Below are 26,224 nucleotides of genomic sequence, written 5' to 3' on the forward strand. Positions count from 1 at the left end.
GAAGTATTTTGAACACTGGTGCTAGCTCATTACTTATAAGTTCTTTGAGTAATCTAGCTGGAATACCATCAGGTCCAGACCCTTTATTTGGTTTGGTGTTGGCTAATAGTTTTTGGATCCCCTTTTCTTGTACTTCTATATCTCCTATGTTGTCTACTTGGTTCAAATTAAGTAATATGTCTTTGTCTCCTGGGGCTGAGAATGCTGATGCTAAAAATGTATTAAGAATGTTAGCTTTAGTTTCATTATCATTATGTGTCTCACTACATGCACAAAACCTTTTTTTTTTTTTTTTTTTGAAAAAACTCGACACAAAAATGCAATTATAAATAAAATGACATGTTTAATATTTTCAGCGGGTCATTAAACGTATGAAATAGTTTGACCAAAAAGTATTCAATCATTGACAAGTATCAATTTTATTTTCAGCCAATGTTTTTGTTATCAAGTGAACATCATTGGGTCCTATTTACACAACACTCTTCCAGCAACACACTCACACATGGTCTGTCAAGATGAAAACGGTTTCATGTCTTTCTTTTATCCATTTTTACCCAACTTAAAAAAACTTGAGTTTAAAAAAGTTCTAGCACTACATAAATGATGATCTGATAGATACAGTAAATAAAGTTGTCAATTTGATGATTGTATTGTAGCTCTGTAAAAGTCTCCTGGTCTTCAAGTTCTTATAAAATAGTCAACACATTTTCAAAAAGTGTAATGCAAGTCCAATTCATTCAAACAAAACACTAGATCAATGTCAGGGGCACCTTTTTTTAAAAAAAAAAACGTAGTTAAGATCATAAAAAAATCATCAGAGACAAAGTCTTTTCATTTTAAATACAAATGGATGAGGGAGACAAGGGCATTAACTCTTCTTGCTCAGTCTTGTACTGTTTGGACTACACAGAGACTAAATGCATTTGTGCAATGATACAATGAGGCAGTTATCTATCTTGATGTTCAACATCCCATGGAGTCACAGTTTACAATGAGTCTCATGGATAATAGGCCAAAGGAAATGGAAATATTGCCACAAGATTTGAACTTTCAGTGCCATGAACTTTGAACCCAACCTCCCATCTAACCCCGTATATCAAAATGCTTCAAAAATCCAAGATACAAATAAAATCGGTAAAAACTTTGATAAGTCTTGGGGGATTGTATACTCAGCATCAGACAGACTTTAGGTTAAAAGAAAAGGAAATATATGGAAATAAATAAAGCAATTAAAATCTAAGTGTAATCAATAAATACATTGTATGATATAAACATTAGAAATCAACTGTGGGCATTCGTTACTAAGTCAATCCTCTCTAATATTCTATACATTATCACTTCCAAGGAGAGGTGTGAAAAAAAAAGGATAAACATATTCATTACTATTTATTACAATTGTGTCGTGTAATAGGTGCATGAGTTTCATGACATTTTCCTTCATAATTTAAATAAATTTTAAAAAATTATAAATCTTTCAACATGATGACTGCGTTCAATTACAATGTCAATATATATATATATTAAAAAAGTAAAAACAAATCAATATGTTGATTACTTTCTGATAAACATCTAATGTGCCATTCAAGTCATTCAAAGTTTGCCTTTCATGACAATGCAGCCAAAACAAAAGAGAAGTTACAGTAAGACTTCTCAAAATGTTGTCCCTCAATTCTCAATGTTGTAGTATTTAGTGTAACTCAAAAGACAAAACATAAGATTATTAATTTCACAGCCACATGGAGAGATACAGAACACAGTGTCACACTGACCTTGCTTCCGCTGCCAACTCAAAAATGAAAAAAAAAAAAAGCAAAAGCAATACAAATGGACTCTCTTAGAGAATGATTCAAAACAGTTTCATGACCATCAAATCAGCACCAATACACTGTACACAGGGCAGACAGCACAATCATTCTCACATTTTCTCAACACAAGTTTAAACACACACACTCACTCAATGTAACAAAAACTCAGAGCACTGAAATGAAATGAAGCAAGCAGAAGTCTGTACAAAGTTACCTCACTTACACTCAATATTATTCCCAGTTGTATGTTGGTGCCATTAAGAAATGTATAACTAAGTGATGTATAATGTGATATGCATGCAGCTCATGAATAGGGGAGAGCAACCAATAAGAGGGGGGTACAATTATGATTCTATGTAAACAAAAACAATTGTAAGGCTTTATTTCTCTTTCCACCCCCCTCCCCCATATGATGACAAACTTAAATATTTCAGTCACAGTGAATGATTTTTTAAATGTTTCTTTTGCTAAAGAAAAATGTTGCGACACCAAAACTAAAACAAGAAAAATTGTTTTTTAATCTTCACTCAATATGAACAATTTGTAGACGACTATGAAAGAACATACTAATTCATATGATATTTATTACTGATCTAAAAGAAAACTAATTTTTAAACGTTCTGGAGCAGAAGCTCTACAGCTATTGACTCGTATCCTTAGATGTGCAAAGAGTGGGATATCTTCAGAATAACATTTTTATTACTTTAGTTCCACAGCCCAAGCAGATGGCAGACCAAGCTGATTTACCACCAACAGACAGCCTTGCCTGCCTCAGAGTGACAAAACATGTTGGCCAGAGCCGGGTCCTTGTAGCAATGTAAAATGTGCTTTTCCTTAATTGCCAGACCCATTTAGTTACGTGCTATATTTAGATTGGGGCTAAGTGGCGAAGAAAGGGAAGTAAATCTGATAAAAAGACAACAAGAAATCACCGGTGGTAAGAAGCACAAGTTTTCTAGCTATGAACCCAAGAGATAAATGATCATTTCAACTTTAAGAAACCCTTTGGTCGAGATAACTCTTCTCTATAATGTAACCGTGGCTAATACGTCAGAAATATGATTAAAAAAAAAACTCAATTACATCGTCAAAATGGACAAACTACTTTTAGAAAAAAAAAATCAGCCAACAAAAACAAAGTTGTTGTTTTTTTCAGGTAATTCGTGAGGGCCACGTAAAACAGAATGTTGAATGTAGCTACTGAAGCAGTATACAGTGATAAACATGTATATATATATATTTTAAAAAAAAAGCAAGTTACAATAAATGAAAAGGTATTTTAAACATGTACTTTGAACTGTGCTCCAGATAAAATCAGTGGCGGACTAGCAGTCTGATAATTAACACTTGGCATAAAATCTGATGGCCTCAAGTTAAATTCTTAAAGGAGACTTTTGTGGGGCAGTGGCCAAGTGTCATCAACTGCTTGGCAACCTATCAAGGGGGGGGGGGGGCTTGCTGAGCACCTAACAGCATGGAAACCCCCCCTTCCCCTTTGTCCACAAAAGAGATTGAATCATAGTGCTATCAGCTTGCTATAGCATAAACATATGCGCTATATAAAAAAAAAAATTTCATTTGAGCTAAGTCAAGCTTTTTGAGCCCATGACAGTAAATAATGAAATCTGACACAGATAGAACACCATACTTCTTTTTTGTCATGAGTGTTCTGTAAACTTTAACCCCATGAGTATGTTAAAATAGGAGAAAAATCAAGATACAGGTTTCATTATAGACCATCATAGACCATCATCAACTTGACCTTAGTTTTACAACATTTCAGTCTTGTTAAAAATTGTAAACCTTTCTTTCTTAAATAATTTACTTTATAATTTCTTCTATAAATGTGAAGTTCTGTCCTGTTAATATCAACAAGTAAGTAATTCTATACATGAAACATATTGGAAGTTTTCAGCAAGAGAGATTGAAAAATTTTAAACAAAAAAAAAATGTACGCATGTACACTAGAGGAAAGAGGTCATCAGTCAGCGTACACTTTGATCAAACGTATGACATCCTCCAGATATTAAACGAGAGTTCAAAGGTCATCCTGACTTGAAAAACTTGTTTCCAGTGTCTCTGGAGTGGAATTAGTTTGGATCAGGTTGACCTCTTCATGCTGACTCTTCATGCTGACTCTATCCCTTTGTTTTCATAACTTGATTCTGAGGGAGGAAAAAACAACAACAACAACAATCAACAACAACACTATAACTAAAGGAAACATTCAAGATCCTATAACTAATAACTATAACTATTCAAGGAAACAAATGCATTTCAAACTTCACCTCAACTTCCCAGATAAACAATTTTTGTACCAATATACATTCAACTACATGATGAGTTTACAACATTTGTTGTTGCTGGTTTTTATTTTCACAAAAGTAATAGGATCAATGTAAAAGGCAAATCTGAACAAACGAAACTCCAAATAAAAAAGAAACAATTGTGAACAGCTTTTAACTTCTCACCTGCTTTGTCTTTACATATTTTGAAATGTTCTTGAAGTATTTACGTTTTAAACCAAAAAACCAAGCTGGGCACCAGTACAAAATGTGTTCTTGGAATTCTCGAGTCTAGCCATTTCTGTAAACATTTAGTGTGAACACGGGTGTGTGTTTGTGAGTTTAAATGTTTCTTATGTCACAGAATGCTAGCAATCCTTAGGGTAAAATTTTGTCAGAAGAAGAAAAATACAGAGCTCAAAATAACCACTCTAGGGTCAAAATAGCAAGATCCAGGTCAAAATAAACACACGGAGGTCAAAGTAAAAACACCCAGGTCAAAATAAGCACACTGGGGTCAAAGTAACAAGACCCATGTCAAAATAACTACACTGGGGTCAAAATTTGCACCCTGAGGTCAAAATAACCACACTGAGCTTAAAAAAAAGAGTTAAGACTGCCATCCATTAGATCATCTACCTGGCTTTAAGTTGAGAAAATTGCATGCAGAGTTAAAGTCATAAGAAAAGGTTAAAACTTTCTACCTGGCCTTTCACATTCTCAAAGTTGGCAACAAATTTGTGACATCCTAGTGTAGAACAGTGTGAAAACAAAAACTGGTACAGACAAAAACAAATGCATCACAACCAGGGCAGTACTGGGCATAAAGTCAACTCAACCAGGGCAGTACTGGGCATAAAGTCAACTCAACCAGGGCAGTACTGGGCATAAAGTCAACTCAACCAGGGCAGTACTGGGCATAAAGTCAACTCAACCAGGGCAGTACTGGGCATAACATCAACTCAACCAGGGCAGTACTGGGCTTAACGTCAACTCAACCAGGGCAGTACTGGGCATACAGTCAACTCAACCAGGGCAGTACTGGGCATAAAGTCAACTCAACCAGGGCAGTACTGGGCATAAAGTCAACTCAACCAGGGCAGTACTGGGCATAAAGTCAACTCAACCAGGGCAGTACTGTGCATAAAGTCAACTCAACCAGGGCAGTACTGGGCATAAAGTGAACTCAACCAGGGCAGTACTGGGCATAAAGTGAACTCAACCAGGGCAGTACTGGGCATAAAGTCAACTCAACCAGGGCAGTACTGGGCATAAAGTCAACTCAACCAGGGCAGTACTGAGCATAAAGTCAACTCTACCAGGGCAGTAGTGGGCATAAAGTCAACTCAACCAGGGCAGTAGTGGGCATAAAGCCAACTCAACCAGGGCAGTAGTGGGCATAAAGTCAACTCAACAAGGCCAGTAGTGGGCATAAAGTCAACTCAACCAGGGCAGTTATAGTTCGTCCATCGTGGTTCGATGATGACCACTTTGTCATCCAGGTGGCTGAGGGTTTTTGCCTCCTCATGTGGCTGGTGAGACCTATGTTAGCCCGGAATGTTCGGCCGCACACTGGGCAGGTTATTCCAGCTGGAGCTAGTGTCGTTTGTCTTGCTTTTCTTTTCTGGCGTTTTTCTTCTGCCAGCGTTGTTCTTTTTTCCTCAGCAACCTGTGCGCCAGTTTTCACAGCGCGACACCAGGGCAGTACTGGGCATAACGTCAACTCAACAGGGCAGTACTGGGCATAACGTCAACTCAACAGGGCAGTTCTAGGCATTATGTCAACTCAACCAGGGCAATTCTAGGCATAAAGTCAACACAACATGGGCAGTTCTAGACACAAAGTCAACACAACCATGGCACTGCTGGGAATAAAATCAACACAACATGGGCAGTACTAAGCATAAATGTAATACAACATGGGCAGTACTAAGCCTGAATTTAACACTACACAAATAGTACTGAGCATTAAGACAGACACAGCTCCTGTAATCATGCAATCAAAGGTCACCCAAGAGAAAATGTCAAAGTCGAAATAAAGGTTAGGGTTAAAGTGAAGTTACACACCAGTATCTCCCTCTTCCATCCATCTCTGTCTTTGTCCAAGTAGACCATCAGAATCTAGGTCAACTGTCCTCGTTGGGTAAGTTACTCCATCCCCCAGGCTGCAGATTGAAAAAAATATATACTCAATTATTAGGCTGCATATAGTTTTAAATCTTTATTGTTGTTTTTTAATTGTAGTATCTAAATAAATATTTTTTCAAAAACCTAAAGTTTAAAATTCAAGCTACAAAATTGAATAATTCGACAGAAACATTGGGTTCCCAGACAACATATGATGATGCTCTAAAAGTAAGGTGTCCTCAAATCAAAGGTGTACAAGTATTAAGACAATTGCCAAGGGAACTTAAAAATGGAAACGGGTCTCATATGTAACAAATTGAAAAAAATAGAGACTAATGTCTGAATAAATATTGGAATTACTTTAAAAAATTTATTTAAAGAAATGAAAATTGGAAGATATAACAAGTAAATAGCAAAAAAAAATAAATAATAATCTATCATTTGTCATTATTTTCTGTGGCGTTTTGAATATTTTTAGCAAAGTCTACACAAAATAGAAAGCTAAGACATAGTCAAGATAAAGTCCTAGCTAATTACAATTATACATTTGAGGCAACGCAATGCCAACATATTACAATCTCCTCTATCCTTTTGATTTGGCCTTGACCCAATTGTTTTGCTCATAATGAAAGTCCTATCACAGATGTCACTTACATGAAAAACATAAAGCACACCCTCAATTTCATTTATAAGGTCAAATAAATATTAAAACACTATTATCATCTTTTTTTTTTACTCTCAATGTTTTTTGCAAACAAAAAAACTAATTGGAATAAAAGAAGTCTATGTCACAGATAGCTAGATCAGGGCAAGTGCTTATTTTGTTTGAACAAGTAAAAAAAAAAACACACACAAAAAAAAAACAAGCACTTGAAAAAGTATAATATGAAATAATAAGAGAAAAAGAAAGATTAATATCAATCAACATTCCAAAAGCAAACAAGTGGAAGGCCAGTGACAATGAGAGGGCTCAAGAAACCTGTTTAAAAAAAAAGTTTTATATTTGAAGTTTACAAATCAAACAAGGAATTAGATATTTCAGCTTCATTGCCACTATATTTTTATAAAACAAGTTACAAGTATCATTAATGATTCTTAAACAATTGAAGATTTGTCTAATTTATATTTCAGTTTATAGAGATACTGTTATTTACTTTAAATCAACACAAAGCAAATCAGATTTGCTTTTGTTTGTTTTTTTTCTAACAGGTTTTGCCCGCAATTACAAATGTCCATAACTAGCTGAACAGTGAAACAAAATGAACATTTGTGTGGATGAACTTTGAACTTGTGTCTTTAGGACATCAACATGTTGAACACAATGGACCTGATGTCTCAAGGACATCAACATGTTGAACACAATGAACCTGAGTTTGAATCACCAAATTAATTGTTGGACAATCATGAAAAGTAGGTTGTTAATTCAGCAGACTAGGTTGCTTATACTACAACGGACTAGGTTGATAACACTACTAGAGATGAGGTCACTAATACTGCCTTGGATTATGAAATTTTGTGTGTACGTGTTTCATTTTTTTCTATCAACATAACAACCAGCGAGAGTGTGTGGGATGTAAAGACTACTGGTCAAGAATGAAAAGTGTCCTACCTGTTATGTCCATACAGATGGGTAAAAGGAAAACAAAGAATACAAAGGGATGTGAGTAAATGCTTGACTGTTTTAAACTATTGTTACTACATTAGAGAGAAACAAAAATCTCCCCATTCACCATCACACAATTACTAATAAACTAAGCCAAAAAAGTGCAAGTAATTATGGATACAGTTACAAACATTATTAGTAAGAGTTAGATGCTACAGAACATTCATGTAGATATTTTAAAGTTGAAGTCAAATTGAATAAGTTTTTTGTGTGTGCCATGCCTGATTTAGATATAAATTAAAATTTCTTTTTTTCTTTTCATCAATAAAATTAGTAATTTTTTCATGTTATTTCTAAGAAAAATACATATATTTAAGCCAGTGTATACCTATTGCATTTACATCTTGAACATTTTTTATTCAATATTAAAATGACTAAGAACACTAGGACCACAACAAATATTATCACTTTATAAAAAAAAAAAAAGAAAAAGGTAATAAAACTTACGATACAGAACAAAAAAAAAAAAAAAAAAAAGATTTTTTTTTAAAGTTTTTATATTCAAAACAATATTTGAAGCCTAAAAAAAAAAAACCAAAAAAAAAAAACCCCAACTAAATCAGACATTTGTAATATACTTTTGAACTCGCTGCATTATTCATAACTTAAGATACCTAATGACAACAAAAAAGTGAACATGTTGCATATAGGTCAGGGTGAAGCTATTAGAACTACACAGAAAAGAAAGAATTGTTTATAAGATCTACAAGTCATGTAAAAATGTTAAAAATAGAAAGAAAACGACTTAATTTGTGTTTACTTCCATTTGTTTTGTTTTTTTTAAATATCTAACATTTAAACAGATGTACCAGCGGCGCTGTCAATGAATGACCTCAGAACAAGTGAAATCCCTGACCCTCATATTCTAACACAAAACTTTTGAAATCCCTGACCCTCATAATCTAACACAAAACTTTTAAGTCATAAAAAAAAAATGCAAAAAGATAGTATTGACAACAGGTTAGTTTTGTTATAATAAATAGTGGATTATATACATATTGGATTATTTCTACAGTTAGTATGTGTTGGCTCTGTAGTGGAAGCAATAAATATAAGAGAAAGTAACACAAGCATAATGAAAAATATAATAAAATACAAATATAGACAAATTGGGGGAAAGTAAATTTAAAAAACTAATAGCTACTTAATTAACAAAGTTTGAACTAGTAAAAAAAAAATATAATTAAACTCCTCAAGCCAGACAAAAGCCATTACATCCATTGACTTCTATAATTAACCAACACAAAATAAGAATATCACATTTATTAGCAGATTTCAATAGCTTATCTTTTGATATTCAATAATGTTCTTTCTAAGGATTTATCATGATATATTAATGTGGTTAAGTTGCTAATGAATGCAGTCGGCCCAGCTACTGGCTCAACTACATCAGTTTTAGAGAGAGGAAAACACACAATACTAACTTTGTTGTCTCTGCCCTGGGAGTCGTTCCCATAGTGTTATAACTGATAGTGGGTTGCAAACGAGATGCATAAGACACACCATCCCCGAGGCTGCAGACAAGGAGGTCAGAAGGTCAAATTACTCATTGACTTCAATCTTTATTTTCATGTATTTTTATCAGACGTTGCATATTACATTTTATTTTTTTTTAGCTGGGAAGTTATTCAACTCTTTCTTGAGAATTCAAACTTTTTTTTTTAGGTTTTACCTTAGGTTTAAGAAATTTTTTATTATTGAAGGAAATGGGTTGATATTGACAAATTTAGTTGACTTAAGTTGATCATTATCATAATCATTTAAATGGTGACAATTTACTTGTTTTATTGTTTATAATCAATACAGTCAAGGATGACTTTAGTTAAAAAATAAATTATTTAAAAAAAACAAACTGGAGCAAAGTTTAACATGACAGAAACAGAAAATTATAGGAACGAGTCCTGAGAGTGCCAAGAAAAAAACAACAACCTACAAAGTGAAGTATCTTTGTGCTATAAAAGAAAAGAGCAGCATACAGAGCTGGGGTAGGAGGAGGTATGGACTTCACAGAAGGAGTTGAATGACTTCAAAGAGAAGCAACAGCTATAAACTTGATTCTATTATTAGACATGTCCACAGATAATCTCTACAGTAAAACAACTTCTGCTAAATATGCACAAGTCTAGGGGACCCACCCACACACAACAGGCCGCAGTCACTGACACAAACATTGCCTACGCCATGCAAAACTGAAGCAGCTGTGTTTCAGCTAACGTGAAGCTAGATTAGTTGACAAATGAAAACTAATGTAATGCAATTAGTCAATTTCTTAAAACATTCAAATCTGACCAAATGTCTACAATTATGGAAATAATCTCATCATCTGTTTTCTTTTATAATTTCACTTCCTCTTTCCCTTAATTTTATCTGGTTCAAAAAGTTTTGATTAAAAAAAAAAATAGATTGCAGCTTTTATTTAAAAAACAAAACCATCCAATGGTTCCTATATCAGAAGAAGAGCTCTAATGTTTTCTTTAGTTTCTCTAAAGATTGATGACTGTTAGCCCAGACCTTACCCTGAGAGTCTTTAGTTTCTCTAAAGATTGATGATTGTTAGCCCAGACCTTACCCTGAGAGACTAAGTTATATCCATGTCACTCCAAAAAACTATCCTAATATTAATACTGACGTTTTAAAAATGTTTACCCCCCCCCCGCCCCCCCCCCCCCCCCCACCAAAAAAAAAAAACAAAAAACATCGAAGTCCACAGCACCACATACAAACTTGTTTTAATACTAGAGGTCTAAATCCCTGCCTTTACTGGCATCAACTATCTCAACTTAGAATGACAATACAAGCAACATTCAAACAATATCTCTTGGCATCTTCATGTTGTTGTTGTTTTATATACTCTCTATAGAAAGCAATGAGCTTGTATAAGTAATTAAGTAAAAGCTTAGAAGTGAAAATAAATCAACTTAGAATTATGATTTGAAAAACTCCATGATTTTGTAAACAGAAACAATGATTAGAACAGAAATGATGCGAATGTCACATGTATACGAGTGAAATGACGTAAAGGACATTGTGGTGTAGAGGAAAACGTGTAGGACAAATCTGTAGTTTAAATGCCAAGTGTAGGATAGACTTTTAACCCTAATGTGCATCTCAAAAGACCAGTAGAACTTGATCTCTAGAGTTCAATCTGAAACTACTGAATGACTCTGATCTACTATCTCTCACTACAAGAACAAAGGAGACAAGGCACAATGTAAACAAACAAAACCAATTTAGGATTTAGGGGGGGGGGGACAAAGAAAATTTTTTTTATTGGTGATTTAAACTCAAGTTAAATTATAAACAAAGAAATCAAAAATATTTCTCAGATAGCATATTTGTTTATAAATTTTTAATGTGTAAATTTCTTTTCAATTTTATTATCATCAATCAATGAAATAAAACTTTACCAAATCCAAATTATCCAAAGTTAACAAGAAATTCTGAAACTTTGAAACTCCCAAAAATGTAATTTAAAAAAAAAGGGCTATAGTTTGAAAATGTTTGAAAATAGTTCAATCAAAAAGGTCAATACCTTGTAAAGATCGGCAGAAACCAATGAGACTTTTTATCTCCAAACACCTCGGCAAAGTTGGCCCTCGAACCTAGACTGAAACCATCCTTGTCAGCCCCTGTCTGGAAAATAGGGGCTCGGAATGCCTCTGAAAAAAAAAAGAAAAGAAAAATTATTTAAATCTAATCCTATTTAGTTGTGTTTACTGAGCGCATAAAGACAAATTCTCCCATATAACCCCCCCCTATCCCCACAAGTCTGCAAAAGAGATTAAACCAGAGTGCACAGAGCATGTTTTAGCATGAAAAATGTGCAAAAGAATTTTTTTTTTAAACTGCTGTACAGTAAATCAAAAAAAATAAACACTCACCAAGTGTTGATCTGTTGTGAACTGTAAGAAATATATGATACCCAAACAATGAGATGAGACTAATACCAAACATCACAGCCACAAAAAACAGAAACAGGATGTGGAATCTGCCAACGCCAGTAGCACCACCTCCCTGCGGGTAAACGGAGAAACATTTACACAGACGTAAACATCAGAATACATGTGTAAAGAGAAACAAATTTCTTTAGCTTTTAGAGGTCAAACCTAAAGGAAACTTCATGGGGGAAAAATCTTGTTTTGTCAACTTAACTTATGTACTTATACTCAACTTGGAGGCGCAGTGGCTGAGTGGTACTTTACTTTTTTTTTTACTCAACTTACTAAGTTACTAAAGATGATGTAATCTAATACTTTAATATATATATATTTATGCGACACTTTTGTTACATAATAACAGTTTTTAAAAGCCAGGTTGGAATGATGACCATTGTCTATCACACAACTAGATTTCTTTTTAATAAAATAGACAAAAGTGAAAATTGTTTTTTTCCAGTGATTTAAATCTAAAGCTCCCGGGAATACTTACCGACCAGAAGCTAATAAAATATTTCAGAGATGATACAGCCACATAAATACAATACAGCAGTGCGTAGCCAAGAAACAGAACGAAATATTTGTAGTTGTGAAAACCCACACAGTTGTTCACCCTGGGGAAAAAAAAGTGAATCAACTATAAAAAAAAAAATATTCTAAATGTTTAACTGACTAAAAAGTAAATAAATATTGTATGCTGCTTCGCATTTTTATTTAAATATTTAACGGCATATTCTTTAGTTACCAAGATTAAATATGAGAGAAGTATGTCATGTGACAACGCAAACATAGTTGCGAGCTGTATATTTTGCTACATTTGATGCAGACAAAGTTGTTGGCCATTCGTTGGTCTAGTTAAGTTTTCATATTCAAAGACTGTCGTTGAAAAGGGATTTTCTTTTAGCCTCATATGAGAAGAGCTGTCACAGAAAGTATTTAATCAAGAGAGACAACAAATACTTACCATGGGCAATGATGGTCCATTTTTAAAACACATCTGAAATTTAATTCAATAATAAAATGTAAAAAAAAATTGCAATCATACATTTATACTCAATAAAAAATGTAACTAAAAAAAAATTTGATTGATCATCAATGATTAAAAATGATAAATATAGACATAAAAAACATACAATGGTAAGCTGACCAACCCTTTTAAAGTAAAAAACAGGAGTAAAATGAGGACGTACGCTTTTGCCCTTGATATATTTGTCAACAAAAGCACCATACAATCAACCCTATCACAACATCTGGAGGACCTGGATTTCACAGATGACAACTGCCTCCTCTACCAGACCTGCCTACCGTTATGCAAAATGTGTATTCGTTGCGCAAAATCTTCTCTCTAGACTAGCTTGCGAGTGGCCACGCTAAGCCGTCTATTTGGGGGGGGGGGGGGGGGCGCAGAAAAGGTGGGGTGAAAACATTGTGCCCAGATCTATATATACGTTGATTGGTTTTTGATAGCAATTAGAAATAGTCTAGAAATGAAGAACGCGAGAGTGGTGGAGTGGCGGGTTGGTACCAGGTTGGTACTATTCAGTTATCTGTTACACCAACATACTTTTTTTTTTTTTAAGTTCATTAGTAGAAATTAAGTAATTTGAAGCTTAAAAAAAGTTGGATGCAAAAAAAGAAGCCCTGATTCCCATATTCATTTTAATTTTTTAAAAATATTGAAGTGCTATTGATTCCAAACACATTGTAGATCTAGATCTTGATATCTATTAGATTCTAGGTCTATCATCTATCTAGATTACTTATTATACAGGAATAGATCTTGAGTCTAGACTACAACCCTATAGAGTCTAGCTAGACATTACATTATGATTTCCTACATTCTAGATTCTATACTAATTTAGTAGACCAAACTGACCAGACTCTCAGAAGTAGTGAAAAAGACTGGACTTCTAATCAACAGTAAGAAAGCCAAGGTTATGAGGATTGTACAACAAACAAGAGAACCCAATCATACTACCATCCAGGAGAGTCACGAAAACAAAAATGGAAAAACTTCAGACCTTCGTTAACAGATGACTACGCCGGATATTGGGAATTAGGTGGCCAGAAAAGATAACAATAGTTAACTTGTCGGAGAGAACCAGGCAAAAACCCATAGCCCAAGATATCAAAAAGCAAAAGTGGAGCTTGATAGGACACGTCCAGCTACCATTGTTGCAAGGCAAACACTTGACTGGAACCCACAAGGAAAGAGGAAAGTAGGCAGACCCAAGTAAACCTGGAAGAGGTCAGTCATCAGTGAGGCTGAGGATACTGGAATGACATGAGTGCAGATGAAGAAAGCTGCTCAGAACTGAGTGACGTGAAGAGGTGTGATTTGCGGCCCTATGCTCCCGTGGGAGTTCACAGGATTAAGTAAGTAATCAATTCAATACATCCAACACTAGCCAATTCTATCAGTTACTGGATCACTAATAGCAAAGAATCCACACGATTTTCTTTTATAATGATAATGTTTATTCCGTTGTTGATTATTTATTATCTAACTAGATAATCTCTAACCTAAAACTGTTATCATCTCCTATCTAATCATAACTACTTATGTTCTAGGTTAAAACCCAAATAACCCCACTTGCATTAGTTATGAAAAGACATTTATTTAATCAGAAATTTTGATGCTTAACTGAAATCAACTGTTTTACATACCAGTATTTTTATAAAATACATGATATTAAAAAGATTGATTTAGCTCTTTTATAAAAATGGTTTCCAAGAGTTTTCGTTCTTTCTTCATAAAGTCTCAGCCGTGCTGCTCCTTTGTACAATTGAAAGTAAGCAAAATTCTAAAACAAAATCTGAGGTTATAATTTTTTTTAACCCAATGAGACCTTCCAACTAACTAAATGTTACAGTGGGTGTTTCCAACTGACTAAATGTTACAGTGAGTGTTTCCAACCGACTAAATGTTACAGTGAGTGTTTCCAACTGACTAAATGTTACAGTGAGTGCTTCCAACTGACTAAATGTTACAGTGGGTGTTTCCAACAGACTAATGTTACAGTGGGTGCTTCCAACTGACTAAATGTTACAGTGGGTGCTTCCAACTGACTAAATGTTACAGTGGGTGCTTTCAACTGACTAAATGTTACAAGTACTTACATTGAGCAAACAGAACAGTGATGACAACGATCTGGTTTCACACATTTACACTTCTCACAATAACGTGGAACTAGTGAGGAAAAAAAATACCCAGACATTACACATTTCTTATTTAATATTAAGGTACATTAGAAAAAAAATTCAGGTTTACAGCAATATGTAAAGTTAATTCCTTATTAAAGCTATATATACAAACTGTAAATGTAAAATAAAAATAGATATTGTGCTAAATTATTTTCATTACGATAGAACAAACAATATGATGTTTCAGTTTTAAAAAAAAATCATTAACAAGGTCCAAATATTCCCTTTTCATCAAGAGGCTAAGTAGGCTTAGCCTATTAAAGGGGCTCGAGGTGCGACACCCAACTCGAGCAGAGTTGTGTTTACTGATAACTTTTATTGGTCCAATGAAATGGAAATTCATTTTGACTACAATTGACCACCTCAGCGTAACTACTATAACAATAACAATATAGATGCAAAACTAACGACATTCACACACGAAATACATACACACTCACAACCAGCGCTTTATGAATTAGACTTCAATGATGACAAATGACCTACTGAGCGCCTAAAGGCAGCATGGAAAAACATTCTCCAACATACCCCTCCCTCCCACAAACGAAATTGGACCATAGCGCTTTGAGCATGCTATAAGCATGAAAGTAGCGCTATATAAAAGCTATAATTTTTTAAATTTTAACCCCCAAGGAATATGTTGGCAAGATATTACTCACAACCAGCAATTGTTCTATTTTGAATGGGAAGTTTCTTAGCAAAATTGTTTAATTTATCTCTTTGATTGTTTTCATTTGTTTCTGATTCAAGCTGCTGCCACTCTGTTTGACTTAGGAAAAACTGAAATTAAAATAAAAAAGAAACAATATTGTTGTTAATATAATAAAATGGAAGCTTTTGTTTTAATTAATCTCATTGCCATATATTTATAAAAATATTTATTATTATTTTGAAGTCATTCCTCTCTATACAAAACAGTTAAATTTAAAAGAACAAGCACTAGAAACTAGATTACTTTTTTTAAAAACCAAAGCTTTTCTTAGAAGTGAAAGAACCGCTAATTACTGCCATTTATCTGAAAATGGCAGAGTTTAGCTGGCTTTCTGCTATATAAAACAAAATTAATTAGTACTAATTGATGAAATAATTCATTAATTTTTGGATTGATTGGTGTATTGTCATCGACTATAAATAATTATGCAAAACTTCAACTTAATCAGAGAAATGGAATTTGGAAAAAAAAAAGAATGTGTCAAAATGTAATATGGAGATCAAATCCATATATACATTCACATCTCTTATTAAGTAGCATATTTTTTTATTCCCCCTATTTTGATATCAAACAAAATAATTAATCACTAATAATTAATTAATTAATTTTTTATTTACTGATTCTTGTTTTGTCAGGAACAATGAATAAGTGTGCAAAGTTTCAACTTGATCCGAGAATGGGAAATGAAAAAAAAAAAATTCAAACTTTTTACCAAACAGTTGAAACAGAAAGATAGACAGAGTGAGTTGATAAAAGCTTTGTAAAAAAAAAAAAAGAATGAGCTAGTTAGTACTTACTTCTTTTGGAGGTGTTTTTGCTTTAGCAAATATCGTCTGATAGTAGGACCAGACAAACAGAAATAATATTGGATGGTAGAGTACCAAAAATATAACTGAAAATAAATAAATAAATGATGCTTTAAAATATTTGAATTTTGAACTAAATGAATGTTCTACCAAAACTCAAATGTTCCAATAATCTTTAAATATGTAATCCTATTTTATTATACCAAATGTTTTTTGTTCAGATTATCTTATTTATATAATTGAATGTAAGGTGTATGTATGTATGTCCCACATAGAAATGAAAACCGTTTGACTGATCTTGATAAAACTAGGCAAAAATGTTCATAGTGAAAACTCTAGTGTATGTTTAACATCCCTCCCTCAACTGAAGGGCCCTAAATATAAGAAAAGAAAAATCTTTTAATCAATCTTTATTAAAGAACGAAACTTTTTAAAAATTGGGTAAACCCATTTTCATAGTATATTTAAAAAGTTACATATGCATATGTTGGCTTAACAGGTAAACCAATTTTCACACTCTACTTTTAAAAATTTAAACTGTGAAAGGAACATTTGCCATGCTTGACATAGATCTAATACAAACCCAATAAATCAGTAATATGCAAATTAAGGCCAGTAAGGGGGCATGTCATATCCGGCTAGTATGTTATAAATGTTAGTGAAGACGAATGATGTTTTTACTATTGAGCAAGTGTGACACAATTTTAAGATGACAGCGCATATAGAATGATTTGTCTGTGTTTCTAAATGATGAGATAACAAACACAGAGATGCTTACTTTTTTCTGCTATTGTATCAGCAGTTACTGAAAAGAAAACATGTTAAAAGTAATGATTGAATTGAAGGAACTATGTTAAATGGTAATAAATCTTTATAGCTATATAGAAATATTGCATTCAGCTTAGCAGTTCTATAAGCCAGATGACTGGACAAAAGGTCAGCCTACCAGGTTGACAAAAAAAAAATGTGAGACCCAGCATGTCTTGACCACTCACTCTGTTTAGTGATTGTGACTAGAATTGAATTTACAGTAAACAGTTTTTTTCCTAGGACTAGATCTACTAACCATTACGGAGATACAAATGTAAAAATGGCAGCAGTAAGACTTAACTTGTTCACAAGACGTAAATGACCATACTGACTATAATAGACTATCTAGTACTATAACATTAACTATATCTCTATAGATCTAGATTTATTTAATTTAATAATAATAATAATAATATTGAATATTGTAATTCTTCATTCCAGACTGTCTAGAATAGACTGTTGTGTATACTTCTTGACTTGACGACTAGATTTATATACATATTATTAGTATAATGATAATCTTTCAGATTCTATATAAACTGATCTAGGTCAAGTAGCTCTAGATTAGGCACTTTGATTAAAATTTCAGACTCAATATATTGTAATGAAACTAATATAGTTAGATAGAGCGTTTTGAAATTAGTTTATTGATAGTTCATTTATGTTTCTAGGTTGATTAGAACAGACGTTATAGGTATTTTTGTGGCAAAAATTTTGCCTATTAATATTAGATATTTGTAAAAAAAACTTTTGTAACAGAAAAAGAAAAATTTCGCAATAAAAATGTTGTAACTTATAAATTATTCAAGTTATTTGAATGACTTTTTCACCAGAAAAGCATGATTATGTCCTGATATTTATTTTAATTTCAAACAAGTGATAGACTGTGACAAATTTTCTTATTCGTTTTTAAAGTGAGGTTACATGTAAAAAAGAAACGATCGACAAAGAAATTCTTTTTCACATTTAAAAGACTTGAACCTTAAGAGATGATTGAATATAATTTAAAACAGAGATGATTGATTATCTGTTGATACTTATTTTACTTTTAAATTATAGATAGAAGTCCATGAAAATATTTTACACTTCATGACGAGGCACCATATGTCAAAAAATGACAGAAAAATTACTTTTTTTTTTCTGTTAAAGGCTGTAATTTGTTTAACTTTCAGAGATATATGAATAAAATTTTCAACACAAATGCATGAATTTAATTCTGTTGTTCTTTTCATCATTTTGAAACCTGAGATTGAAGTTAACACACAATTGTTTTTTGTTATAGATCTGTGGTGACAGTATCAATATGTCAATACGTCACCAGGTCGAAAATAATTTTCCAATATGAGTTATTTTGCTTGTGCCCGATGATGGTGTCAGATTCTGTAAAAGTATTTATTACATCCCTGTCTGTTGCTGCCACATTAGTGCGTATGACGATATTCATGTCACACCGCAGCCATATCTCCTTACTTGATCTAGAATTCTAGATCTATAAAGAATCAGAATGACTAAGAAAAACATTTTGCCTATTAGATATTTAAAAAAAAAAGACTAATGTCACTGATGACTGATCTAGTAATAGTAATATATTAATATAAATTATATAGATCTAAATAGATTTAGTTAATAGTTACAAGAGATATCTCTACTAATCTAGTTCTAATTTATGATTATCTACTATCTAGTACTAAAAATCATGTCATATTCTAATTTAGTAATTACGACGAGGAATAAAATTAATACAAATATTAGTCTAGTCAATTATGAACTTAAGACTTAAGTAACTTAAGACATCCCAATACTTACAGATGGCCAGGCATCTGCTATCTTACTATCTAATATCTAATCTAGATTTAGATGTAGATCTAGTACTAAGTCTAAAGTGACTAAAGTACTAAAGTAAAAATCATGTCTTAGTTAACTTAGTGACAGTGGTCTTACTAGATCTAGAAAGATAGTTAATTATGAATAATAATATAATATAATATTAATAAGATAGACGTTAGAACTAAACTACTAGAGAACTAGAGTAGTAGAGACGAAGAGTACTAGTTTAGTAGTTAGACTAGTACTAGTAGACACTAAATAAGTAAGACAGTAGAGTAGACTCAGAGTCTCAGACTCAATCGACTCACGACTGACCTGCCTGAGTAGTACATTGAACATGTTTAAACTTTAACTTTAATTCACTGAATTCATAATTATTCAGTCATCAGTATCAAGTATCTGTATTTCTGTTACAATCTGTAGTATTCTGTACTGTATCATTGTATAATGAACTGTATCAGTCTTACGACGAGGAATAAAATTAATACAAATATTAGTCTAGTCAATTATGAACTTAAGACATCACAATACTTACAGATGGCCATCTGAACAACATAGGCATAGTAAGACCAGCCCACTATAGCAGATATAAATACAACAGGGGCCCATTTTACTGCCTGACAACACAGTATGCAAACCCTTGGGGCCATTTTTCCTGTTTATGATTGACGAAACGTCATCAATTTATGTGTTTGTGCTAAAAATAGAATCATGTGAGGTAATTCTAATTTGTATAGATAGAACAATATTTTAAAAATCTAACGGACTAAAAGAAGAAAAAAGTTGTTTACATCTTTTTTTTTAAGTAAATTTTAGAAAACCTTTGAAAAAAAATTAAAAAATGACCCTTAAATATGAATATCTAGATTCTAAATTTAATATTCATGATTATGTACCTTTTTGAAGTAACGTCTGTATTATAAGATAAGATAAGATAAATGTCTTTTAAGATGACAAAAGATAAGGGATTGTAAAATAAAACTGCAGCTCAAAGAGATATAGCAGAGTGACTATTAGTAAATAGTAGAGAGCTAATCTTAGGTTCAGTAATTAAGTCTTTAATGTATGTTCTTGTCAACAAGAGAAGGACTGGCAGATTGATCAGTATTTGCTATAATATCTATCTCGTGTATTATATGTTTGTAAATTATCAGGGCGAAAAGGGGAAGGTTCAAGAAATGAATAGATATCTACTTGGACCATAAATATGTGGTAGAGGTCTACCGTACTGTTACTTAGATCTATTTGTGAACTATGGAAATTTAGTATGACCCCGTTTCCAAACATTTTAGTTCTAAAAAAAAAATAAACAATAAGATCTCTTTATTTCTAGATCTAGATTATTTTAAACAAGTTAAATTCTATTATCTAGATCTAATTTTTCAGAATAAAATAATACCATCAGATAGATCTAAATTAAGATATCCTACTTATAGATCTAGATAGAGAGTTGGCTTTATAGATCTAGTCTAAATGTAACAATTTTTATTCGAAAAGGGAAAGTTTTTAAATAGTTATCCCCAGCAACACAATTGTGTACAAGATGGCGCCCGTATCGTCAAGATACTATTCATTGACCATCCATGATCTATTGTGATCTATGATTAATTTTTTTAAAAATATTATCTTATTGTCTCTATGGTGCTTTAAAAAGGTATTGTAATAAATATTTGCCTGTGTTTTTCAGCGTTCTTAGAAAAGTCAAATTTGGAATATTTTTGATAGATCATAGAATAGATGTGTAGTGTTCTTTTTAGAATCAAGACTTGTCACTTGACTTAGTCTTAGTCTACTCGAGACACTATAATAATCAGTTGAGTAAAATTCCAACGATTTGGGCTTATTTAAGTTATTTATTTATTGTATGCATCCAGCATCATAAAAGATCAATGACAAAGAAATGGAATTAATGATGATGAATACCTACAAATATGTTATATTTTTTTACTAGTTAAAATTAGAAAGAAATCAAATGAATCACTTTAAAAAATAAATCAATATGAAACTAGATTCTAGTGAATTTAGTCTAATTAATACTAAAATAGATAATTACATCTACATTATGTTCATTCATTAGTCCAGATATAGAAGCAACATTTGAAAAAAAATAAATTAATGCTGGCTATGACGTCTTGATATTTTCCAAAGTAAAAGAGAAATAAGAGTTTGATGTAAATCTAGACATTGATCCATTAATACAATTATGTTTTATCTTTTAATGTAAACCATTTCTTTAGTATTCATTCATAAATAGTTAAAATATGTAGATATAGTATTATGAATGAACATAATTAATATTTTATTATTATAGAAAATATATTTTATAATAATTACTTTTTAAAAATGAACATTAATTTCTTGCTACTGAACACATTGTGGGTGTATTTATTAAAATAATTGCTAGTGAAATTCAAGTGCTGAACAAGATAAATTTTTTGTCCATGATTTCTTCCCCATTAAAACTAAGTCATTAATTGTAAATACCCAATTACTGTCCTGCCTTTTGATATGCATTTGTCAGAATGTTATACCCCACCTCATGTTACCTTGTCAACTATACTATAGGAGGTTTGGGCTAGGATGTAATGTATCTTTAAATCTGAAGACACATTCGAAACAAAAACATGTAAACATTTATTGTAGGAATGAAGCAGTATGTTTAAATGCAGAAGTCATTTTAGCGCGATGGTTGTTTTGGCTTGGGGCATCTTAGCGATAAATGTTTTCGACACATTATATATGTTTATTTTATGTCTTTTAAAAAAAATAACACCAATTGATGTTTTGTAAGTGTGTTTGTGTTCAAGTGTATTTTTAATGTGAAGAATAATAATTAGATTTGGTATTTAAGTTTTTGCATAATTTTGCTATGTCACTTAACATCGTATTGTTGTTTGGGTTTAAATATTGCCCTAAAAAAAGTAAAACAATGACTGAACAAAATCAATGCAAAATTTTGTCCACTCAAAAAATGGTTAATTTAATTTAATAATTTATAGTAATTAGAACTAAATATTAAAGTAAAAAAAATGATGGACATCATAATGTGTTTTGCTCAACTCACCTATAATTTATGGGGCAAAAGTATGTCAGTATCATCATGAATAGGAATGTAACCTATCATAACATTGTGATATTTATTCATGAAATAGACACAACCTATGGGTGGAGGGGAAGAATGTTTACTATTTGTACTATAGTATAATGAAAAACAATGTTTTTTTTTAAACTTTGTGTTTTTTTAATTATCATCAGAAAATATTTTGTAATCATTCCAAATGGGCTGCACCAAAACATCACGTACCCCAACAGGAAGTAGAGTAGAGTCACTATTGCGGAACAGTTTGCTGCTACTTTTAGTTTTCAATTTTTTGCTCCATAATGGTTAGACCTATGGAAAAACTAAAAGTATCTAGGCATTGCCCATCCATTTTCCGATAAATATAGACGCATTGTTTAGTTTTTCAACAGATATTTAAATTTTACATTCAAATCGACTGAGATATGGTCAGTCACAATTACAGAACAGGATTTTTTAAGGAGTCACAATTGCGGAACACAGTAAAAATGTCGGAACAAAGCCTATATAAAGCATATATTTATTAGTCCTATATAATACTTGAACTCCTTATCCTTTACATTTAATTTTATTTTAATGAAGCTTAAGACAAAACATTGTCACCTGTTGATTCTTTACCTCTTTAATTTAATTGACGTCACACTACCCTGATTTTCCTTACAAGATTTTATTTTTCACTATTCTTTAATTCTTTTTTGTTATATTAATATTATATAGGCCTATATGATATTATTTGATATTATGATTTGTCCTCTTTTTGCTGGACGTCTAAAACCTAAAAATATGTGTATCATGCAGGTGATGTGTCATTATCATTTTTAAAAAGCCTTAACCCCTGACCTATGTGGTTCTCCTGGTACGCGAAAAATAATGGACAATTCCACACCTGTCAACTTTAACCTGGAGTCAAAATTAATTTTCTGCTGTGAAAGGAAAACCCTTATATTGGAAATGTAGAGAAATGGACCATGCGCAGTACCATTACAGTAGTTTAGCAGAAAATTTCAAAATAAAGTAGATTTTAACTAATTTCGACGAGCTGTTCCGTAAACATGCCTGCTCCGCAATAGTGACTCTACTATAGATTATATCCCTAAATTTAATACATTTTATTTTACTAACAGTTGAGTAAAACTACTCTATATTACATATTACAGTTGAATTTACATTAAATACATACCTCTAGTCATAATTATATACACATATTTTAAAGTCAGAGCATGCAGGGAGGGGTAAAATTTTTTAAAGTATGACAAATTTTCTATCAAGGTAGCCATAAAATCAAAATCAAATCTATCTAGGTCTAATTATGCACTGTGTAATAGCCACATTAAGTATTCGCTATTTAATTTTAAAATAACAAATGCACCAAGGCGTCTATTGGCATGACCTGCATGATCAAATGTTCCTTTTTTTTTATTAACCCTAATGTTTTTGTTCTTTGTTATTCTTATCTCAAGTGAAACCTAGTCCAGAACAGATTTGACAATGACAGCAGTATCTCAAAGAGTTTCTTCATTCTCTTTCTGTAAGAAAAGTGAGTTGCAATCAGGTAAATTCTAAGTTTTTTTTCTAGACAAATCCTTTTTTCATTTATCTAGATTAAGCCCCATTTTCACTTGCGATGAGTTTTTTTGTTGAAATGCACTTTTATTATTCATTTGTCAAAATTTTGAAAATCAATTTGCTCTCTTTATATCACTGTATTTTTATCAACATATATCAAGATTTCACCTTTCACCCACAATGCTACCTTTCTTTTCTTTTCTTTTTTTGTTTTATTAAAAAGTGTGTTGTTTTTTTCACATTATTGTGTATATAGTTAATATAGCTGTTCACATTAAATTAGGTAAAGTCCTTAGTTTTCCTGGCTAACTAAGGTAACCTATTTCTAGCCGAAATGGCACTTATACAGAACAACCTCTCATATTAAATTTAGTACTAGCGTTTTGTGTATTTGTGAGTTTAGGTTTACTGTATTGTATTGTACAACTATTACTGCTACTTTAATTTTCTTAATGTTTCTGATGCCTGTATTGTAGTCTGCTATTTTATTCCTAGAATTCTAAAGCTGTTTTAATAAAACATTTTGAAAAAATATATTTTATCATAAATAGTTTTAAACTAGCTGATTATGTGGTATGCACTTTGGATTGTCATCTCAACGTCCCGGGCTCAGCCTTGCCTGTCACCATCCCCCTGCTTTTCTGCAGTAAATTAGGGCTAGGATTTAATAATCTTTGGTTCTGAAGGAATGCCAGAAACAAGTAAAACAAACAAAACTCAGCGGCTTTACTTTATTTTTGTTTTAAGTGGAGGTCCAAAAATATAGGCCAAAATAAAAAAAGAAAGACTTTTTTTTTTAAAGTACCCTTAATTTCCCACAAAAGTTAGGCAAACATATTGATAGTGGAGTCAAATCTGTAATAAAAATCTTTAGTCCTCTGTTCACCAAAGGCCTCAATCATATTGTTATAAATTTTAGGAAGGCAACTCAACAAGGACAGGTCTTTATTAACAGGATATCACAAACATAGATCATAACAAGGTCTGCCAGCTTCTTCTCAAGCTCTAGACTTGGGCTGAACTTTGTTGTTTCCCTCTAATGTCCACATTCCTTCTAAGTCTTAGTCTCTAACAGTGCATGACATAGAGCTTATTTTCTAGCTTGAATAGTATGTGCAAGGCTAACAATACAATAGAGTCAATACAATAACACAGTGATTTCTTTTGTATGGTCTCAGTGTGCTCATTAAGTTACACCTGTCTCACCCCCTCTCTTATAAATGTCTTCTAAGACATTATGTCTTCTAAGACATTTAGTACAATCAAACTATTTGACAACACAGGCCATTGTTTATTCAACACATGAGCACACCTCACTATATTTTTTAAAAAGTCATTTCACATTAGAGTCAACAAACACACTCACTGTATTTTACTGGTACATTCAGCATACTACATTCAGCATACTACATTCAGCATACTACATTCAGCATACTACATTCAGCATACTACATTCAGCATACTACATTCAGCATACTACAATCAGCATACTACATTCAGCATACTACATTCAGCATACTACATTCAGCATACTACAATCAGCATACTACATTCAGCATACTACATTCAGCATACTACATTCAGCATATTACATTCAGCATACTACATTCAGCATACTACATTCAGCATACTACATTCAGCATATTACATTCAGCATACTACATTCAGCATACTACATTCAGCATATTACATTCAGCATACTACAATCAGCATACTACAATCAGCATACTACAATCAGCATACTACAATCAGCATACTACATTCAGCATATTACATTGAACAACACTTATTGACAAGGCATTGTCTTTGATGAGTGCAGTATTTCATGTGACCACACAAACCTAGTGTGTGACCTGAATATTTATTATTTGATTCCATCTGATACAGACAAAGCCATTGTCGGTAAGAAGTCTATTTGTTTTCTTCTCATCGTCTGTACCTGTCTTTAAAAGGCAATAGGGCTTTTTTTTTTTAAAATCTCAAATGTGTGTCCCATGATCACATAGAGCACTCCAGGTGTCTCTTTCAGAGACCATCTGCTTTCATCAAGGCCAGTTGTAAACCTACACTACCATTTACCAACAAGAAAGTGTTATAGAGCAAAAAACAAATCAACATCCATCATAGTGAAAAAGAGGCTCAATAAAACAATTCAACAATGAGGTTACTTTCTAAGATTCAGCAGGCAGAAAGAATTGCTGCAAGACACACTATAAAGAAAAAAGTAAAGTTCCCCTTTCAGACCTTGTGGTCTATAGGGCAGATGATGTAAAGGTCATCTGTTTCTGTGGCCTACAGTTAACAAGTGTGTTGTGCCCTTTACTTTCCCCCAACTAATGTCAGGTACCCAATAGAGCTGGGTGGACTTAGAGGCGCCCAAAGATCCCAAAATTCAAAATCCCAGT

General features: G+C 32.4%; 2 protein-coding genes across 7 annotated transcripts in view; one reads left to right on the forward strand and one right to left on the reverse strand.

Moving 5' to 3' along the window:
* Positions 1 to 323: 323 nt before the first annotated feature.
* LOC106057321 (palmitoyltransferase ZDHHC20-A-like) lies at positions 324 to 19,868 on the reverse strand. 4 transcript variants are annotated; one of them, XM_013214477.2, is made up of 12 exons: positions 19,710 to 19,867; positions 17,316 to 17,342; positions 16,529 to 16,623; positions 15,679 to 15,799; positions 14,936 to 15,005; positions 12,780 to 12,812; positions 12,309 to 12,429; positions 11,762 to 11,894; positions 11,413 to 11,539; positions 9,305 to 9,394; positions 6,158 to 6,255; positions 324 to 3,970 (listed from the first exon to the last, which is right to left on the reverse strand). In XM_013214477.2, the coding sequence occupies exons 1-12, from the start codon at positions 19,822 to 19,824 to the stop codon at positions 3,933 to 3,935; spliced, it is 1,068 nt and encodes a 355-aa protein (XP_013069931.2). In that variant the 5' UTR covers positions 19,825 to 19,867; the 3' UTR covers positions 324 to 3,932. The 4 variants fall into 4 exon arrangements, with proteins under 4 accessions (XP_013069931.2, XP_013069933.2, XP_055893281.1 ...); XM_056037306.1 differs by lacking the exon at positions 324 to 3,970 and adding an exon at positions 4,277 to 4,391 and having other exon boundaries at positions 19,710 to 19,868; XM_013214479.2 differs by lacking the exon at positions 9,305 to 9,394 and having other exon boundaries at positions 19,710 to 19,866.
* Positions 19,869 to 20,466: 598 nt separating this feature from the next.
* Positions 20,467 to 26,224, forward strand: part of LOC106057319 (von Willebrand factor A domain-containing protein 3B-like) — a 47,579-nt gene continuing 41,821 nt past the window's right edge. For 2 of the 3 annotated variants that reach the window (XM_013214475.2, XM_013214476.2), the window contains exons 1-2: positions 20,467 to 20,828; positions 23,714 to 23,805. In XM_013214475.2, the coding sequence (XP_013069929.2) occupies positions 23,742 to 23,805 (64 nt within the window). In that variant the 5' untranslated portion in view covers positions 20,467 to 20,828; positions 23,714 to 23,741. Of the gene's footprint in view, positions 20,829 to 21,269; positions 21,346 to 23,713; positions 23,806 to 26,224 lie in introns of those variants that run through there. The other variant, XM_056037305.1, reaches the window with a different exon arrangement.

This window comes from Biomphalaria glabrata, chromosome 8 (genome assembly GCF_947242115.1).
Source record: "Biomphalaria glabrata chromosome 8, xgBioGlab47.1, whole genome shotgun sequence".
NCBI lineage: Eukaryota > Metazoa > Mollusca > Gastropoda > Planorbidae > Biomphalaria > Biomphalaria glabrata.

Excerpts from the sequence above, each read along its gene's own strand:
- LOC106057321 (XM_056037306.1), bottom strand. The coding sequence starts at position 19,824 with ATGGCCCCAAGGGTTTGCATACTGTGTTGTCAGGCAGTAAAATGGGCC. Across the intron at positions 16,624-17,315 it reads TGATACAATAGCAGAAAAAA|TTATATTTTTGGTACTCTAC; the intron begins GTAAGCATCTCT and ends ATTTATTTTCAG. Across the intron at positions 9,395-11,412 it reads TTTCTGCCGATCTTTACAAG|CCTCGGGGATGGTGTGTCTT; the intron begins GTATTGACCTTT and ends CCTTGTCTGCAG.